The sequence below is a fragment of the Spinacia oleracea genome, chromosome 2 (genome assembly GCF_020520425.1).
Source record: "Spinacia oleracea cultivar Varoflay chromosome 2, BTI_SOV_V1, whole genome shotgun sequence".
In the NCBI taxonomy this organism is placed as follows: domain Eukaryota; kingdom Viridiplantae; phylum Streptophyta; class Magnoliopsida; order Caryophyllales; family Amaranthaceae; genus Spinacia; species Spinacia oleracea.
This window is the reverse complement of record NC_079488.1, coordinates 5,284,619-5,306,249: the sequence shown is the minus strand read 5'-3', so window position 1 is coordinate 5,306,249 and position 21,631 is coordinate 5,284,619. Positions and strand designations below refer to the sequence as shown.

General features: G+C 34.3%; 2 protein-coding genes and 1 pseudogene across 2 annotated transcripts; all 3 read left to right on the top strand.

Annotated features, from left to right (window-relative positions):
- Positions 1–13,808: 13,808 nt before the first annotated feature.
- Positions 13,809–15,282, top strand: LOC130466774 (DNA-directed RNA polymerase subunit beta''-like; annotated as a pseudogene).
- Positions 15,283–15,363: 81 nt separating this feature from the next.
- Positions 15,364–16,254, top strand: LOC130467733 (30S ribosomal protein S2, chloroplastic). Its single transcript, XM_056836412.1, has one exon. The coding sequence runs from the start codon at positions 15,512–15,514 to the stop codon at positions 16,220–16,222; it is 711 nt and encodes a 236-aa protein (XP_056692390.1). The 5' UTR covers positions 15,364–15,511; the 3' UTR covers positions 16,223–16,254.
- Positions 16,249–17,353, top strand: LOC130467732 (ATP synthase subunit a, chloroplastic-like). The gene has a single exon (XM_056836411.1). It carries the CDS (start codon positions 16,427–16,429, stop codon positions 17,201–17,203), a length of 777 nt encoding a protein of 258 aa, XP_056692389.1. The 5' UTR covers positions 16,249–16,426; the 3' UTR covers positions 17,204–17,353.
- Positions 17,354–21,631: the final 4,278 nt, after the last annotated feature.

The following is a 21,631-nucleotide window of genomic DNA, read 5'->3' as shown; positions in this document are numbered from 1 at the left end:
CTACTTTGAATAATTAAAATTCAATTTCAACTCAATATTTGACTAAGATACATGTAGACCAGAAAAGTGAAAAGATTCATTAAGTTCATCAACTACACATTTACATTACCTTCATCATGCAAAGTAATTTTTCTAATATTTTAATTGTTTAATTCACGGCTTTCCTAATATTGTAACTGTTCTTTTTATTCTAATATAGTCCATACGAAATAAGAAGTAACATAAATTAACGTGCATACAATTAGTGGTTGGTTAAGATGGTAATGAGAGTTATTCTCCAAACTTGAGGTCTTGTGTTCGAACCTCATGATATTGATTTTTGGTTGTCAATAACATCACATAACCTTGGTGAATGGATGATGTGGCGTAAGCAAGAAAGTTCTATGTGACACATAAACATTTTTCACAACGCCTTTTAGTATATTAGTATAGATGTGAATAAATAAACCACAATTGGTGGTTGGTTAAGATGGTAATGAAACTTATCGTCTACACATGAGGTCTTGTTCGAATCTCATTGCATTAGTTTTGGTTGTCTATGACATGGCATAACACTTGGTGAGTACGTGGATGATGTGGCGTAAAGGGGAGAGTACTATGTGGCACATATACATTTTTCACAATGCCTTTTAATATATTATATAGATATAGATTTCAGAAATATTATCGTTTTATCTCCCTCGACATAACATTTTCGTCTATTATTTTTTCTGTAATATATATATATATATAGATTTGCACTCAAATGAGAAGGGGCTTAAAATGAGAAGAATGAGAAGCAATCTCGTGCGTTCGCTAAGATCAGATCTAACAGCTCATACACGTCTACCTAGCGTGTTTAATAATGGCATAATTGTAAATATTGAAAAAAAAAAGTGGAGCGCTAAAAGCCGCCCCACATTACTCAAAACCGCCCCACTATTTTACTTTAATATCCTTATATAATGAAACTTTTCTCCCAAATTAATTACCCCATCTATTTTGAAGAGAGAAAGTATCTTCATCCAAACCACCACCATACACCCATAAAAAAAATTATTTAAACCAAGCAATTTTATTTGTCAATAAGTACATTAATCAATAAATTAAAAAAATACTAATTTAATTTTGATTCCACAAACTTATGCATTTTAAGTTTACACCATGGTAGAAACTTATGCATTTTAAGCTCACACCATGGCATAGACTTATGCATTTTAAGCTCCTGCCATGGTACGAGCTTAAAATTCATAAGTCTGTACCATGGTACAAGCTTAAGATGCATAAGTCTCTTAATCTTTTCTCCGAAACAAATTACATCAAATTCAACAACAAATCAAAACATTAAATAGTATAGACTTATGAGTTTTGAGCTCCGACCATGGTATACACTTATGAAGTTTAAGCTCCTTCTATGGTACGAGCTTAAACTACATAAGTCTATACCATGGTCGGAGCTCAAAACTCATAAGTCTGTACCATGGTACAGGCTTAAACTTCATAAGTCTGTACCATGGTACAAACTAGAAATGCATAAGTTTCTGAATATTTTTTTCCGAAAAAAGTCCTCTTGTGAATTTGATGTTCCACCGGTAGTCTCGGCCATGTAAAAAGTATTTCACATTATGTTTAGGGTGGGCGGTAAAAAGGGAAAAGGTAAAGGATAATGGTAAATGCTAAAATGAGGGGGTAAATAAATGGGGTATATGGGTAAAATATTAGGGCGGTTTTGAGTAATATGGGGCGGTAAATAGTAAGCCCCAAAAAAAATCTAGTAAATTATGAAAAAAAAACTCTCTCTCTCCTCGCGAGTTACTCGCATTTCTTCACTCTCCTCCATTTTTGCTCTCCTTCGTGATTCTCTATCCTCAGCGCCACCGTCTCCTCACCTGCTGCAACCACCGCGCCGCCACCATCTCCCACGCTGCCATCATCCATGCGTCGTCTCCTGTGCTGCAATTTGTAAAATTTCTTTTATTTTTATTTTCTCCTCTCCTGCGATTCAGCGAGCCACTTTCGTCCCCCAATTTTGGAGATTTATTGCTTGTTGCTTTTATTGATCTTCGATTTTCCATGTTAGTTATTTGATTTTTATTTCTTTTGTTTTTCGATTGAATTTTTGTCCTAGTTCGTTTTTCTTATTTCTGATTTTTCGATTGAGGTTTATGAATTAGGGTATCTTTTATTTGAATTAGCGTATTTTGATTATTTGTTATTTATTATGCTAATGAATTTCTCTTTCCCTCGTATTTTTTATGATTGTATGCTGTAATTTTTATAATTTGAGAGTTAGGTCGATTTCACGGGAATAATCTTTTGCTGGTTTCAATGATTGGAATAGATGTAAGAACCCTTTTCATGTCGAATAGTGTGTTGTTGTTAGAGAAGACTTTTGAGGCTAGGGAGATTACACTTTTGAACCCTGTTTGGATTCATTCTAAGGTGCTTTTACGCAATTTTGCATAGGATTGATGTGGGGATTGTTATTGATCTGGAACCTGCTAGGACTGAGGATCCGGCGTTGTCGATTGTTGGGGTGGTTTTCTGCTCATCTGATCAAATGAGCAATAAATTTACTCATTTACACAAATGAGTAAATTTATTTTGCTCATTTGTGCAAATGAGCAAAAATGAGCAAGTCTGCAGTTCGTTTGCTACTGGTCTGTTGTTGCATTCCTATTATGCTCTGGTGTTATCATATTTTCGTTTGATTTGCAGCGTAATGGTGCAAAACTGTGGTGAGTTCATTTAAAACAGATTACTATATTTCTTACTAGAGTTATAGTGACAGTATTGTCCAAAAGATCAATAAAATTTAACCATTTTATACAAACTGAAGCGAAGCTCTATCCTTTTGCAGGTACAGGAGTGACAAATATGTTGATCAATGTAAGTAAGGTTGTTGATAAATCCACCTCATATGAAGTAGAAGATATTCCAATGCTGGAAACCAGCATCACATACAGTGTATATTAATCAGTTTCTGCCAATCTTAGGTATATATATATATATATGTTGATTGTGGACTGACAAGGAAAAGCTACTTCTCCACCTTACATTAACCGAGAAACTGATCATCATACTGTTCTGTTGTCTAGTTACTAGAGAAAACCTGGATTCCCATTGTCCACCAATACATTTTGTGGAATAATATCTAGCCATTAACATCATCTTGTTTTCTTATAGGTACCAAGTGATAGCAGGAGTCATTGAACAAAGAATTCTGGATCCATTGCTTCATGATCGCAAGCTCTTATTGAGTGCAGTCTGCTTTGCAGTTCGGACAGGGAACACGCTTTTGGGTTCATTGATGTAAGAGCATCTATCCTTGCATTCATTTTAAGTAATTAGTAGTACTTTTTGTGCTCTTATATTTCTCTAATGAATTACATCTTGGCACGGGTGAGAGGTGGAATTTGCTCGATTAATTGGAGTTCAAAGGACAAGAGACTAACATTTTAACCATGAATCATATATTTTGCTATTGATCCCAGCCAGGCTGCTTTTTGCTGATTGTTTGAATGGCCTTATTTTGTTCATTGCTGAATAGTTGTTATTTCTTCCTCTTTCTGGTGCTTATAATTTATATTTTGCCAACTACGTACTTAATAAGTAGATCGATAACCTATAAATCAAAATTCGATAACCTATAGTTGTTATTTTGAGTTTGCTGTTAGATAATGGTTCTGGTTGCAGATTTGCTTTTATGAGCAAAACAATGAGCAAATATTTAAGTTTGAATTGGTTCACACGGAATGGTAAGTATATATGTATGGATCTTATGGTTTGTTTGTTACCTGAACAATTATTTCTGGTTGAGATGTTGGCTGTTTATTTGGCTAAATTACTAGAATCTGACTATATTGGCTTCCACATAGCACAAGTATCTAGAATCTAGGGTCAAGCATGTGATTAATGTTCTGGTTATTGTCTTAGGTTTTTCAAGTGGTGTTCAAAAAAATTAGATGCCATGCATTAGTTATGAAGAGGAGATACATGCAGCTTTTAGAAGACTGAAACAGAATAAAGGGAATAAACAAAGCTTCCAACTTCTATATTGAATTTGAATGTAATGTACAGAAAACGCTTTAAAGGCTTGGATTACAAGGAAGCTTTAAAGCTTAAACCCTAATTAAAAACTAATCCCAATGCCTCAAACAAGAAAAACCCTTCAAGTGGAAGGTAAAAACCTGTAGCCCAAATCTAGGGAACCAAATTAAAAATCAAAATCATAAAAATTGATGCTGATCTTTTGTAGGATGGTTCTTGGAGTACACCTATTGTTGTCGTTGAAGAGCCTTTGCTCATTTGATTCTATTTAAAAACACTAGCCTACTAGCTCAATAGGTAGAGCATTGTGCAAATGCACAAAAGATGTGGGTTCGAATCCCACGTAGGCCAATCTTTACGGTACAATGTTTTGTCAATGAGCAAGCTCATTGGAATTATCCCTGAGGGTTATGGCCAAATGAATCAGTTAGAAGACTTGGTTTTGTCAGGCAACATTTTTTCTGGTTTTTTACCAACTAGTATTTGTTCAAACACAACTATCCTCCAGAGCTTGTATATTTCAAACTGTCAATTTCTGGTGAAATCCCACCAGAAATTGGACAATTTCTGTCATTGGAAAGGCTTGATTTATCCAACAATACACTTAATGGATCGATACCGGTCGAGCTATATGGTCTGCTTAATCTGACTGATCTATATCTGTATAACAACAGTTTATGATATCTCCTGCCATCGGAAACCTCAGCAATTTGCAGACTTTGGTAAATTAGAAAACTTGATTTCCAAAAGGTAGAAAATAGCAGAATCCAAGCAAAGAAACAACAAAAAACAGAAAAGGGTGCACAGTCCGCAACCCTAACAAAACAACACAACTAGCAGATGCAAGAGAGCAGCCAGTAGCACAAACAAGAATCAACAGGACCAACTGCAGCGGAATTGAACACTGCACAACAAGTCACTCCACAATAGCAGCCATAACAACTAGCAGTTGCTAGACAAACAGAAGCAATAGCTGCACTTTAAATAACCTGCAATCAGCAGAACAATCCAGCAACAGAAAGTAGCAGCTGCAACAAACAATCACACTCATATTGCACACTGTAGAATCACAACAGAAGACAACAAATAATCACACTCATACTCCACACTGTAGAATCACAACAGAAGACAAAACAACTGAAGCAGCAGCTACAACGAACAAACCAGAAACCACAGCAGCATACTGCAACAACTGAAGTAGCAGCTACAACGAACAAACCAGAAACCACATCAGCATACTGCAACAACAGAAATCAGTACAAACATCCTGCAAACACCACTTATAAAATTTCTAAAATCCGAACTTTAATATTTGCTAATTTAGACTCAATGAGCAAAATTTTAAAATCGAAACTATAATATTTGCTCATTTAGACACAATGAGCAAAAGTTTAAAATTCAGATTTTTAATATTTGCTCATTTAGACACAATGAGCAAAAGTTTAAAATTCGGATTTTAATATTTGCTCATTTAGACACAATGAGCAAAATTTTAAAATCCGAACTTTAATATTTGCTCATTTAGACTCAATGAGCAAATGTTAAAATCCGAACTTTAATATTTGGTCATTTAGAATCAATGAGCAAATAGAAAATTTAATGAAACTATAATATTTGCTCATTTAGACACAATGAGCAAAAGTTCAAAGTTCAAATTTTAATATTGCTCATCTAGACACAATGAGCAAATGTCTAAAATCCGAACTTTAATATTTACTCATTTAAAAACAATGAGCAAAATTTTAAAATCGAAACTATAATATTTGCTCATTTAGACACAATGAGCAAAAGTTTAAAATCTGAACTTTAATATTTTTTCTCATTTTTTATCGTTTACACAAATGAGCAAATATTTTGGCTCATTTCTTATAGTTTACACAAATGAGCAAATTTTTTTGCTCATTTCTTATACTTTACACAGATGAGCAAATATTTTTGCTCATTTTTTATCGTTTACACAAATGAGCAAATATTTTTGCTCATTTCGTATAGTTTACACAAATGAGCAATTTTTTTTTGCTCATTTCTTATACTTTAGACAAATGAGCAAATATTTTTGCTCATTTATAAAATTTTAAAGTTCGGGTTTGTTAATATTCAACACTTTTGCTCATCATGCCTAAATGAGAAAATATTTTAAAATCTCAGATTACTTAACATTCAAAAAATTTGCTCATTTTTTATCGTTTACACAAATTAGCAAATATTTTTGCTCATTTTTTATCGTTTACACAAATGAGCAAATATTTTTGCTCATTTCTTGTACTTTACACAAATGAGCAAATATTTTTGATTGAGACTTCTGCAGGTTGCTTTCTGCATTCACAATATTGTATATCAAGGAAGATTTGCCTTGGAAGATTACTCGATCTTAATCTGCCTGAGGAATTGAAACTAGCTTTTGATTTCGTTGATGGGTAATGTAAGTTAGTATCTTACTTATTAATATTGCATTACATGGATTAATTAAGTAGTAGTTCAAGAATTAATATAATGTCAGAGGATTTTTATCAGGTATGATAAACCTGCAAAGGGTATGAAAATTAACTAGATGAAGGCGGGTATTCTGGAATCAGACCGTGTAGTAATTGTTAGCCCATTTTATGCACAAAAGCTTATGTCGGGTTTTGAGAGAGGAGTTGAACTCAACAAAGAAGTTCAGAGAACTGGAATCACTGGCATAGTGAACAGCATGGATGTGCAAGAATGAAATCCAACTTTTGACAAGTATATTGGTTCTAATTACGATATAACACCTATAAGTATGATTTTAAACAAGATTTTTGTATTTACAGACTTCCATGGAAGATTAAAAGGTTCTAGTGTATATAGTTTTCGGTTACTCTTTCAGGTTATGAATGAAAAGCCTCTAATAAAGGAAGCCCTGCAAGCAGAAGCCGGTCTACCTGTGGATAGGAACATCCCTTTGATTGGTTTTATAGGCACTAGGCAGGCTTGATGAACAGAAAGGTTCTGATGTTCCTGCAGCAGCAACTCCTCAATTCATCAAGGAAAATGTGCAAATTATTGTTCTTGTAAGACCAATTCTTAAGACCACACGTAGCGACAAAACCCCAGCAACAGCAGGCCACCGATATAACAGAAGCACACATATGCACCGGCAGCAACATTGCAGCAGAAACAACAGTGCAACAAAACACCAGTGCAGCAGAAGCAACAACTTCACCAGAACACCTGCAAGAACAACCTGCAACAAACAAGCAGTAGCAGCAGCACCGAAAGAAAAAAACCAGGCCAAAGGCCACAAACAACCAAGCCAAGGCAGCACCTCACCAGCCATGCCACAGGCCAGAACAAGAAGCAAGGCACAAGACATTATACCAGCTATGAAAATGAACGCGTGGTCTCTCGCAACAAGGAACTGAAACTTCAATCTCAACCACAAGCGATCAAAAGGAAATTTGCTCGCAATAAGAACCTTGAGACTTTATCCCTTATTAATAACATTAAAAGTTAAAACCTTTGTAGTTACAACAATGAAGCAAATGAGAAAATTAAAAATCGAAACTATAATATTTGCTCATTTAGACACAATGAGCAAATGTTTAAAATCCGAACTTTAATATTTTCTCATTTAGAAACAATGAGCAAAATTTTAAAATCCGAACTTTAATATTTGCTCATTTAGACTCAATGAGCAAAAAATTTAAATCGAAACTATAATATTTGCTCATTTAGACACAATGAGCAAAAGTTTAAAGTTGGGATTAATATTTGGTCATTTAGACACAATGAGCAAAATTTTAAATTCCGAACTTTAATATTTGCTCATTTCATATCGTTTACACAAATGAGCAAATATTTTTGCTCATTTTAAAATTTTAAAGTTCGGATTAGTTAATATTGAAAACTTTTGCTCATCGTGTCTAAAATGAGCAAATAAATTTGCTCATTTCTTATCGTTTACACAAATGAGCAAAATTATTTTGCTCATTTTTAAAATTTTAGAGTTCGGATTAGTTAATATTGAAAACTTTTGCTCATCGTGTCTAAAATGAGCAAATAAATTTGCTCATTTTTTATAATATATTTGCTCATTTATAATATTTTTGCTCATTTTTAAAATTTTAAAGTTCGTGTTTGTTATTGTTCAAAACTTTTGCTCATTGTGTCTAAATGAGCAAATATTTTAAAATCTCAAATTACTTAACATTCAAAAAACTTGCTCATTTTTTTTTAATTTACACAAATGAGCAAATATTAAAGTTCGGATTTTAAACTTTGCTCATTGTTTCTAAATGAGCAAATATTAAAGTTTCGAACTTAAACTTAATATTAAAGTTCGGATTTTAAACTTTGCTCATTGTTCTAAATGAGCAAATAAAAGTTCAGATTTTATACATTTGCTCATTGTTTCTACTGAGAAAATATTAAAGTTCGGATTTTAAATTTTTGCTCATTGTTTCAAAATGAGCAAATATTAAAGTTCGGATTTTAAACATTTGCTCATTGTTTCTAAATGAGCAAATATTAAAGTTCGGATTTTAAATTTTTGCTCATTGTTTCAAAATGAGCAAATATTAAAGTTTGAATTTTAAACTTTGCTCATTGTTTCTAAATGAGCAAATATTAAAGTTCGGATTTTAAATTTTTGCTCATTGTTTCAAAATGAGCAAATATTAAAGTTCGGATTTTAAAATTTGCTCATTGTTTCTAAATGAGCAAATATTAAATTTCGAATTTTAAACATTTTCTCATTGTGTCCAAATGAGCAAATATTATAGTCCGATTTTAAACTTTTGCTCATTGTTTCAAAATGAACAAATATTATAGTTTCGATTTTAAATTTATGCTCATTGTATCTAAATGAGAAAATATTTTAAAATTTTAAATGTCTTAAAATTGGCTCATTAGCTTATCTATTCATTAACTCTTTGTCTTTCAGGACATATGTTGCAATGTTTGGGGGGCATTCATCCAACCATACCAGTGTTTACACTGCAACATATGTCCTGCGTTCCTTCTCAATGAAAAGATACCTTATAATGAGAAGGAACAGAGAGCTTCCACATGTACGGTCGACATCAGATTTGCTCATTAGATTTTTTTGCTCATTTAATTTATTTATTTTGCTCATTTAAACTTTTTTTACTCTTTAGTTGTTTTTGCTCATCTAAACCTTTTTTGCTCATTAAATTTATTTTTTTGCTCATTTAAACTTTTTTTTTGCTCATTTGAGGTTTTTTTTACTCATTTACCCAAAATAAGCCAAATTTCCAAATATATACTTTCCAAAAATGCTGAAGGCTCTAACACCGGGTTGATAAAATTTTTTGAGGGAAACACTGGGTTGATAATTTGAGACAAAAATTCATTGTATTCCGAGTGTAGCCATGGCCATAGAATGTTTGATTAACCTTCAAAACTAGTTTGGCTTCTACTCCAATTTTTGCCCACTTGTTGACTAATTGATTACAAAAACAGCAATAATAACCCGCATATTTTGCTTGCTCCAATCTGTTAAACCTCAATATAAAATCAATCCAATATTTCAAAGAAACCCATAAAAACCCCAATTGAATTGAACATAAATACAAATTGACATGCTCTTCGCAACCTACACCTCGTTTTCCGCCATTGATGCTTCCATCACAACCTTCACAGTCTCACCATCTCCCTCCACCATCTCCACTCCTTCGCCGTTGCCGCCATTTCCGTTCTCCTCCACTAAAGCTCTGAATGAACTCTACTTCTCTCTCCTTTCACTACTACATTTTTGATCAAATGCAACGGTGTAAATGTAGTTAATGCAACGATTGTCTCATTACTGTTGCAACAGGTGAGGCTAATACAACGGTTTGGTCGTATCTTTCTAGGCCGTTGCATTAGGAGGGCTAATGCAACATTTCCTGCAACAGTCTATAATATGACAAGGCTAATGCAACGGCAATATGTTTTAAATAAAAAACAAAATCTAACTTGTCGCACTTAATGGGATTAAAATATATCCTACACCAAACCCTTTCCCCAAATTTTTCAAAAGAATCAAATTCCCGTGTTCCTGAAGAGAGAGAAAAGGCAGAGGAGAGAGAAACCCTAATTAGTTTTTCCATGCCTCCAATTCTCCAAATCTAGAACCCCAACTCAATCTTCTCAATTTCGTCTTCCTGTAACCAGGAGTAGCACCAAGGAGCCAAAAGTTCGAGCCTCGGTATCTGCGAAAATAGATCAGGTTGGTAAGGATTGTACCTGTTTTTTGCTGAAAAATTCTTCTGTTATGAGAAAGATCTTAAAGGTAACTTTTTTGTAGTTCCTTTCTTAATTTCCCCCAATAATTCAATTTCATTTCTTGCTATTTATCAAAATTTAGAGTAATTAAATCTTTCCAGTAATGGTTTATGTAATTGTGGCATATAAATCGAGGGTGAGGTTGGATTTGATTGTTGGAATTTTAGGGTTTGATAAGAGTGATTTGTCCGTAAATAAAGTAGGTGTGATCGAATATGTATACTCTTTCACGATAGGAAGAATTCGATTATAAAGAGTGCATTTTTTGTTCATTTTTAAATTTTGGAGTTTTAAGGGTTCTATCTTCATTTTTTTTATATAAAATATAGGGTAGTATTTGCATATTTTAGTGGTTTTTGTTCATTGTTTAGGGTAACAATGAACATTGAAAATGATATTTATGATACTAGATCTACTATGTTTCCTATGATATAGTTAGTTCTGCATATAATGGTATGTATTGGAAAGGGCTTCCAGAATTGAATGTGGCTGCCTACTGATTTGAAGATGTTGCTACTCTCTCTCCGTCCAAATAATGCTTAAAAACGTTTTGGTTAGTGTTTGATTTTTTGACAAAGTAATTTTACCAATACCTACTTCAATTTTCAGGATTTTGATTGTAATTTTATGGTTTGGTTGTGTTGCGTTCAATCTTTAGGGTACTACGGACTTTTTAATTATTTTTTGTGATTTGGATAGTTATTGTGCTTTTTCGTGTTGTAGAGTTTGATCGGAAATATATTGTGTATTGATGCCGGAAACTGTTATGGAATTTAACACTCTAGATTTTTTTAGACGTAGTTCTAGGAATCAATCTGGAAAAGAGAAGAATAAAGCTGAAAGAAAAACGTCATTGGAGAAGTAAAGTTTAATGTTAGTTTAATTTGGAGCTTTGCCTTTGTTTTTAAGTTGATTTTCTATTTTTTCACATCAGTTTTATTCATAGCTAATGCATTACCTAGAATTGGAGTTACATGCTTGATTTTCTAGACGATTGAGGTAATGAACTGCATTTACAAATGATGGGAAATTGCTATGGAAGGTTGTTCTTCCTGGTTGGTTGTTATACTTGTAATAAGATAAACTATTTAGGGCTAGTCCTTTCTATATATAATTAGATACAAGTTTATGACTAGAAAATTGTCTTAATTCTTTAACATTTCTTACAAACTCCTAGAAATCAATCCAAATTCCTAGGCTGTGTTATGGCTTTTTTACACCAGAAGATAAGGGATTCATATACTAACTCTCATTTTAACGCAAATGGCCGTGAAGCCTTTTCAGATTGAGCACTTGTAATGGATCAAGAAGTCTTTAATCTATCCGGTCGATAACTTTGTGTCTAGGAAAGGTAGGGTTCGATATTCTCATGGTTTCCCCTCTTTTCTGCATCCTGCCTTCTATATATTTTCCCCGTCCTTGGTTATTATCACATTATATACATGAGGGATCATTGTGAATTATCGTAGCAACTGGTGGTATATTTCTTATAAAATCCTGTGATATGGATCTTTGTTTAAACTTTTAGTGATTGGTTGATATGTATGTTCCATAAGATGGCACATTTAACATTAAAACATGTTGTGCTCATGCAGCCTGTAGATTATAATTATTTGATAGATGAATTGAAATTGATCAATTTTTGTGAGATATACATTTTATCTAGATAAATAAATGACTAGATATGGACAAGATTGAAATGGAGAAGTAAAGACGACACATATTAATCTTGGTTGAATTCAGCAGTTCCCTATGCTTATTTTTATAATTTTGATGTCATATTTTCGGTACTAATTTGCAATTATTATTATTTTTAAATATTTACAATTATATTTTAAGCTCTTAGTGTATGCTGGTTGAGGAAGGATGACTGAAAAGGTTTGCATTTGTCTTAGTTTGCCTATATCGATTTTTTTTTTTTTTTGGTATAATGGTTAACAAAATGCCCTGAATAACAATGCACTTTTACAAACTCTGTAATTGCTAATGTGGAGTCTTATGATCTAGTTTGCTTTTAATAATTCTGGAACTAAGAAATGGTGGTTGCCCATTTGGATCAAACTTGAGTATGCTTTAGGTTGGCTGGGAATGAATGTTTCAAGGTATTTTTCATTAAACCTTTGATCATTGTATTAACAAAACAATGTTGCTACAAATCCTGTTCATTTAGATCCAGTTGAATATGAATGTTAAGAGATGGCCCTTTGAGTCACGAATGTTGATTATCTTCTACTTGGAAGCTCTTCTTGTACTCGTTTGATGTTTTATTGTACCCAAGTTTTGGACAAAAGGTGGTGTAAATATTTACACCTTATTTTTTATGCACTCAACTAGGACTTTACTAATGTAGTCAATATTTCATAATTTTAAGGAGCAAAGTTCTATGTATTGGAGGTGGAATGACAGATACATGGCAGTGAAGCTACTGTCACAGAAAGTGAGACTAAGGAGATGGACGGTCCAAGTTCAGGCGCAACTATGTAAGTGTGTCTTGTGATTGATTTGTAATTCTAAACTCAATATCGGTTTATTTGTATATTAAATATACCCTCTATCTTTAAGTTTCCATTTTGTTCATTTTTATAGGTTCTGTTTGATTTCATGAATCAATTGGAAGAAAGGAAGGCAGAAATGGAGTAACATAGACGTATGAGGATTGAATCTCATGGCATACAGATAACTAGTCTCTGGAATGTAATGTGTAGATATTTCCATAGGAGTTTTTACTTTGATAGCTAACTTGGTAGTGTTTCACTTTGTAAGCTTATTAAAGGGTAATGATAAATTACATGTATATACATTTTCAATATCAATAAAGTATCATTTCTTACTATCACGAATTATTTCTTATTAGGTTCACATAATTTTAGAAAAATATAAATTTGATTAGGTAGGATTTGTTGCTAATGGAGCCGTTGCAATAGGTACCAACAATATTTTTTTTACGATAAATTACCGTTGCATTTAGGGAAAAAAGCGTTGCATTATCTCATTAAGCCATCGTACATACCTGCCGCATTAGCTAAAACTTCCGTCACATTAGCTAAAATACCCATCGCATTAGCTAAAATATCCGTCGCATTAACTAAAATAACCGTCGCATTATCTAGAACTTTCATCGCATTAGCTAAATAACTAATGCGACACCCCAGCTAAGGACTGTCGCATTAGATGTCCACCTAATGCAACGGTAGTAATTTACCGTCGCATCAGCTCATTGATCGTTGCATTAGGCCTAATGCAACGCCACCGGATGCAAGGGTCATTTGTTGTCGCATTAGGTCTAATGCAACGGATTTCCATGCCTACTGCAACGATTTTAGGCGTCGCATCTGATTAGAAATGTAGTAGTGTTTCTCCACCATGGAAGCCAAATCCTCGTCATCGACATTTTCTCTGTGTTGGACTGAATTTGTGCATTGTGTAGATTTAATCGAAACAAATTAAATCGCAGTTTAATTATAAATTGTTGGAAATTTGTGCAATTATTAGGATAAGATTATGATTAAAATTTAGAAGTTGAAGAATAAATGAAGAGGACAAAGGAAGAAACAGGGGTTAGAGTTGGAAGAGGAGAGAGAAAGGAGTTGATGCTGGGATTTGGTTTACCCAGGCAACGATTTTGTTTCTTTTTAATTGATGATTAATTTCATGCCGTGAGATCAATATGTTATGTACGGTTGAGATCTCTTCTCATCCTTCTCATTATAAGGACCTTCTCATTGGAGGGGGACCTATATATATATATAAGGACGTCCTTTTAGGAATTCATTTGGTCCTTTAGGAACAGCCCTTCAAATTGCTAATTTTTTTTCATTTTACTATTTAATAACTCATAATCAGATCTTGGTAACTAATTATTTGCAACTTGACAATTTAAAACAAACCTTTCAACCATTTAAATTTCAATATTATTTAATCGATGAAAATGGAAGAATTTATAATCCCGATCCATGCAGTAACATCATTTTTAATCCATTCAAGTTGAATTGGTATTTTCTTCATTATCATTTTTGTGAAGAGACATCCACCAAAATTGATCTTGGACAATTTGTTTGTGAAAATGTATGTATAACAAAAAAAGGAACGCACCTAAAATCGGGTCAAGTTCTAATTGTTCAATTTGACTCTGTAGTAATAAGATTGGCTAAGCCTTATTTGGCTACTCCAGGAGCAACACTTCATGGTCATTATGGAGAAATCATTTATGAAGGGGATACATTAGTTACATTTATATATGAAAAATCGAGGTCTGGTGACATAACGCAAGGTCTTCCAAAAGTGGAACAAGTCTTAGAAGTTCGTTCGATTGATTCAATATCCATCAATCTAGAAAAGAGGATTGATAGTTGGAACGAACGTATAACAAGAATTCTTGGAAGTCCTTGGGGATTCTTGATTGGGGCTGAGCTAACTATAGCGCAAAGTCGTATTTCTTTGGTTAACAAGATCCAAAAGGTTTATCGATCACAAGGGGTGCAGATCCATAATAGACATATAGAAATTATTGTACGTCAAATAACATCAAAAGTCTTGGTTTCAGAAGATGGAATGTCTAATGTTTTTTTCCCGGAGAACTAATTGGATTGTTTCGGGCGGAACGAACGGGACGCGCTTTGGAAGAAGCGATATGTTACCGCGCTACCTTATTGGGAATAACGAGAGCATCTCTGAATACTCAAAGTTTTATCTCCGAAGCGAGTTTTCAAGAAACTGCTCGGGTTTTAGCAAAAGCAGCTCTACGGGGCCGTATTGATTGGTTGAAAGGACTAAAAGAAAACGTTGTTCTGGGGGGGATGATACCTGTTGGTACCGGATTCAAAGGATTCGTACACCATTCAAGTCAACACAAGGACATTCCTTTGAAAACAAAAAAGCAGAATTTATTCGAGGGAGAAATGGGAGATATTTTGTTTTACCACAGAGAATTATTTGAGTCTTGTCTTTCAAAGAATTAAAGAATTTCTGTAATAGATCAAAACAACAATAATTTTTGGGGTTTATATAGAAGAAATTCATCTATTTTATCTTTTATGTATTTGTTATGGTTATTTAATTTAGTAATAAAATAAAGAAATTAAATAACCATAACAAATAGAAAGGAATTAATGGTTTTGGTTGTATATCAATGGCCAATCCAAGGTAGAAAAGAAGGTTCCATTGGAACAATTTTTTATTTCAGAATACCTCATCTCTTTAATAATATTAAAAAAAAAAAAAAGTGTGGGGAGAAATGACAAGAAGATATTGGAACATCAATTTGGAAGAGATGATGGAAGCGGGAGTTCATTTTGGTCACGGTACTCGGAAATGGAATCCTCGAATGTCGCCTTATATCTCTGCAAAATGTAAAGGTATTCATATTATAAATCTTACTAGAACTGCTCGTTTTTTATCAGAGGCTTGTGATTTAGTTTTTGATGCATCAAGTAGAGGAAAACAATTTTTAATTGTTGGGACAAAAAATAAAGCAGTTGATTCAGTAGCACGGGCTGCAATAAGGGCTCGCTGTCATTATGTTAATAAAAAGTGGCTTGGGGGTATGTTAACGAATTGGTCCACGACAGAAACGAGACTTCACAAATTCAGGGACTTGAGAATGGAACAAACGGCAGGGAGACTCGCTCGTCTTCCAAAGAGAGATGCGGCGGTGGTGAAGAGACAATTATCTCACTTGCAAACATATTTGGGTGGGATCAAATATATGACAGGGTTACCGGATATTGTAATCATCGTTGATCAACAGGAAGAATATACGGCCCTTCGAGAATGTATTACTTTGGGAATTCCAACTATTTGTTTAATTGATACAAATTGTAACCCGGATCTCGCAGATATTTCGATTCCGGCAAATGATGACGCTATAGCTTCAATTCGATTAATTCTTACCAAATTAGTATTTGCAATTTGTGAAGGCCGCTCTAGCTATATAAGAAATCCTTGATTCATAATAAAATCAAAAATTGACTTCCTAAACTCTCTATCGGTTACTAGATTTTGAATCTCAAAAACTAGTTCAAAATAACAGGGGATATTATGTAATTAATCAGTATCCGAAATAGAAAATTTTAATTAAAGTAGACAAGTCGAGAAAGAGCTGATTGAATCAAAATAATTTTTTTAAGTTATATTTCTGTAAGAGGACAATATGAATGTTCTATCATATTCAATCAACCCGCTAAAGGGGTTATATGCTATATCGGGTGTGGAAGTAGGTCAACATTTTTATTGGCAAATAGGAGGTTTCCAAATCCATGGCCAGGTCCTTATAACTTCTTGGGTTGTAATTGCTATCTTATTAGGTTCAGCTGCTATAGCTGTTCGGAGTCCGCAAACAATTCCGACTGGTGGTCAAATTTTTTTTGAATATGTCCTTGAATTCATCCGAGACGTGAGCAAAACTCAAATTGGCGAAGAATATCGCCCGTGGGTTCCCTTTATTGGGACTATGTTTCTATTTATTTTTGTTTCTAATTGGTCAGGGGCTCTTTTACCTTGGAAAATCATACAGTTACCTCATGGGGAGTTAGCCGCACCCACGAACGATATAAATACTACTGTTGCTTTAGCTTTACTCACGTCAGTAGCCTATTTCTATGCAGGTCTTACAAAAAAAGGATTAGGTTATTTTGGTAAATACATTCAACCAACTCCAATTCTTTTACCCATTAACATCTTAGAAGATTTCACAAAACCGCTATCACTTAGTTTTCGACTTTTCGGAAATATATTAGCGGATGAATTAGTAGTTGTTGTTCTTGTTTCTTTAGTACCTTTAGTGGTTCCTATACATGTCATGTTTCTTGGCTTATTTACAAGTGGTATTCAGGCTCTTATTTTTGCAACTTTAGCCGCAGCTTATATAGGCGAATCCCTGGAAGGTCATCATTTATTTGTCTTAGGAAGAGTTTATCTCCTAGTTTAGATATATGTGTATGTGTGGCTCAAGATACTCTATAAAGATAATCTATTTAGAGCATATAAATATCCAAATACATACAGTCTAGTGGTAATAGAAAAAACGATATTCGAGAAGTGTAAAAAAAAAGACGTTGGTTAGTCGAGAGGGGATACCCCTGTTATATGGAATCTAATGACTATAAGCTAATTCTTGCAGATTCGATGTTTCGAAGAATGTTCAAAAATTCGATTGAATTTCAAATATAATAGGCGGTTTACGTTATGTAAGAAACCTATGTATATTTTATATTAGATATTGACAAGTTATATATGAAAGAATATTTAATTTGCCCTACTTGAATTTGGATAGAGACACCAACCGACGAAGTCCTTTCCTATTCGTTTATGACTGCGAATTGAATGGATAAACAGACAAAATATAAAAAAAGGTCGAAGAATGATTAGAAAAAGAAAAAGGAAATGGAAAAACTCAAGTTGTATTGATTCAGAAAGACTCAACAATATAGGAACTAAAAAAATCAAGTCTTTCTAATTATTTAATAATATTAATTATTATTTCAACTGGATAAATATTAGCAATGGAATAATTAAGTCATAATGCATTGGTTGATTGTATCATTAACCATTTCTTTTTCTTTTTTTGTGTGTGTGAGGAACTTAATCATGAATCCACTGATTGCTGCCGCTTCCGTTATTGCTGCTGGATTGGCTGTAGGGCTTGCTTCTATTGGACCTGGAGTTGGTCAAGGTACTGCTGCGGGACAAGCTGTAGAAGGTATTGCGAGACAGCCCGAAGCAGAAGGAAAAATACGAGGTACTTTATTACTTAGTTTAGCGTTTATGGAAGCTTTAACAATTTTTTTTTTTTTTTTGGCAAATAAATTTGATTATATTACCAAAGTAAGGATAACACCTAGTCACAAAAACCAACTCTAAGTTCCCAACAACCTGGGAACACAGCAACTAAACACAAAGCCAACAGGCACAAGCTAAACTCTACAAGCCACACAAAACAGAATTCTACTTACAACTGACTCTATAGGATCATAGTGATCATTAAACACACTAGAATTCCTCTGAATCCACACAGCATAGACTGTCTCAATGAAGGCAATACTACACAGTTTGGCTCTTTCTTTGGTGCTCCTGCTCTGTACAGCTGCCCATCTAACCTCATCATCCCAGGTCTGAATTGTTCTCTGCATCCCCATTTGAGTAAGAACTCTACTCCAAATCTCCTTTGAATATTGACACTCAAAGAACAAATGTGTCAGTTTCTCTTCATGTACCAGACAAAATTCACATTCACCACTAATGTCTATGTCCCAGCTGATCAATCTGTCTTTGGTAGGAAGCCTGTTTTGTAAAGCCAACCAAGTAATGAAGGTCCCTTTAGGACTAGCCTTGCTGTTACAAGTGATTCTTTTCCAATGCACATGACTGGCTCCACTCTGAAGATGCTTATACATTTTACTGATTTTGAACTTGTCATTATGGACAAATTGAGTCACTCCTCCTGCTTGCATTAGAACATCTCTATACTGCCAGATCTTCCTTAATGACCAAGTTAGCCGAGATGGGATGGGCATGGTCCAAAAATCCATCTGCTTCACATAGTAAGTGTGGATCCATTTCACCCACAGTCTGTCTTGTTTCATAGATAAAGCCCAGCAGTGTTTGAGAACAGCAGCTTTATTCCATATTGTTAAGTCCTTTAGATTCCACCCACCACAACTCTTGGGAAGGCACAAGTGATCCCAAGAAACTGGGGCCTTTTTTGAGCCAATATCTGACCCTGTCCACAGAAAGCACCTGCAAATGCTTTGGATTGTCTTCATAACTTTCTTGGGCATTACAAAAATTTGACACCAGTAGAGCTGCATTCCAAACAGAACTGACTTGACCAGCTGTAATCTGCCTGCATAGGACAAGAATCTTGCAGACCAACTCTTAATTCTAGCAGTTGTTCTTTCAATAAGAGGTTTACAATCAGAGAAGCTCAACTTCCTAGTTGTCAAGGGTACCCCTAAATATTTAAAGGGGAAAACACCTTTCTAAATGCCAATTGTGGTAGCAATCTGGTTAGAAGCAACATCAGAAACACCAGCTGTATAGACTTCACTCTTATGGAGATTAGCACTGAGACCAGAAGCCTTTGAGAACTTGGTAAAAGCTCCAAAAAGAGTAATAATAGAAGGCAAATCTGCCCTGGCAAACATGAGAAGGTCATCAGCAAACATCATGTGGGTAATCTTCAATTTCTTACATCTTGGATGATAGTTAAAATCCTTTTGTGAACTCATGGCAGCCAAACATCTTGACAAATACTCCATACCCAGAGCAAAGAGATAGGGTGACATTGGATCCCCTTGCCTCAATCCCTTTTTTGCAGGAATAGGAAGGGTAGGAAATCCATTGACAAGAATAGAGTAGGAGACAGTTCCCAAACATTCCATCACCCACCTAATAAACATGTCAGGGAATCCTAATTCATGCATCATTGACTTCAGGAAGGGCCATTCCAAAGAGTCATAAGCCTTCTTGAGGTCAACTTTTATCATACACCTAGGGGAGATGTATTTCCTTGAATAACATTTCACCAGCTCAGAAGCCAGTAGGATATTATCAGCAATATTCCTACCAGGAATGAAGCCAGCCTGAGAATCATTCACCACTTCACCAATTATTGACTGCATTCTGTGAGTTAAGATTTTTGAAATCAACTTGTAAACAATGGAGCAACATGCTATAGGCCTGAAGTCTTTAATACTGGTAGCATTGTGAATTTTTGGGATTAGAGTAACAGCAGTGTTGTTTGTTTGTTTCAGAAGTTTCCCTGTGGAGAAGAAATCCTGAACAGCCACATAAATGTCATCTTTAATGATGCTCCAAGCTTCTTTGAAAAAGAAACTGTTAAACCCATCTAAACCAGGAGCTTTATTGTTGTCAATCCCTTTCAGTGCCATATCAATCTCAGCAGTTGAAACAGGAAGAACTAAAGATTGAGCTGAAGCTGCAGAAAGTTGTTTACCTTGTCTCACAACTGTAACATCAATACCCTCCAAAGTGTCTGCAGCAGAACCAATAAGACCATGATAGAAAGCTTTGATCTCATCTTTAATCTCTGCAGCAGTGGTAAGCTTCCTCCCATTAGCATCATAAATAACATCAATACTGTTCCTGGCATATCTCTCCTTTACTGCTGTGAAGAAGAACTTTGTATTTGAATCACCAGTTTTCAACCACTGGATTCTTGATTTTTGTTTGAGAGCTCCTTCATGAATACTCAGAAACTTTTTAAGCTTACCAGTGCACTCTTTTTCAGTCAGTTGAAGGTCAATATCACTAGGAGAAGCAGCTAACTGAGATTGAGTGTCATCCAGCTCTCTCCTAATACCATCAATTCTCTCCTCCAGCCTAGCAAATTCTTTCCTATGCAAAGTTTTCAGACCCTGCTTGATGACTTTCAATTTGTGCCAGAAGCTTTAACAATTTATGGATTGGTTGTAGCATTAGCGCTTTTATTTGCGAATCCTTTTGTTTAATCCGAAAAGGAAAAGAAATAGGAGAAATACACATTTCTTTTATAGTCTTGAACTTGCACGTTGCTTTTTCACATTTATAAGAAAATATCGCTCCTACACAATTACTTATTCGTTGAGAAAATAATACACGGAAAGGACTTAATTTGAGGATGAAGAATTCGTGTTACCCACTCGGTTTCTTCTTTCCTCCCCCTTTTTAGTCCGAAGGAGAAGTGTTGCAACAAAGAGAGTATTTCGAAATTCACATGAAACCTAGTACCTAATTAGTAATTCTATAAATCCAATAAGTATTATTCTTATTGGGAATCTCAATAAAAAAAATAAAATTCATTTAGAAGTAGCAAACAATTGAAATAATACAACGATTTTTTTGTTTATCTATAAGAGGAGATCATATGAAAAATGTAACCGATTCTTTCGTTTTCTTGGGTCACTGGCCATCCGCCGGGAGTTTCGGGTTTAATACCGATATTTTAGCAACAAATCTAATAAATCTCAGTGTAGTGCTTGGTGTATTGATCTTTTTTGGAAAGGGAGTGTGTGCGGGTTGTTTATTTCAAAAATAGGTTGGATTCAACCAACTGTACCGCTTTTTTTAATTAGGGCGAAAGGTGCATGATTTCACGAATGACTTCTGAAATTAATAATAAAGAAATCATATGTAAGAACTAGAGCATTTCGTGATTTGTTGGTAAATATACTTTGATTCTCTATCAACCAATAATGTGGGACCATAACATGGTTAAAACTTAATTTGTTTGAAGTCCAGGCACATCAGGGTATTCTTTCTACCACCATGTTAATACTTAAATATACCGAATACCGAGGCTAAAATTAAATAAAGTAAAGAAACATAGTTACAAATTTTTCGATATATAACACTCATG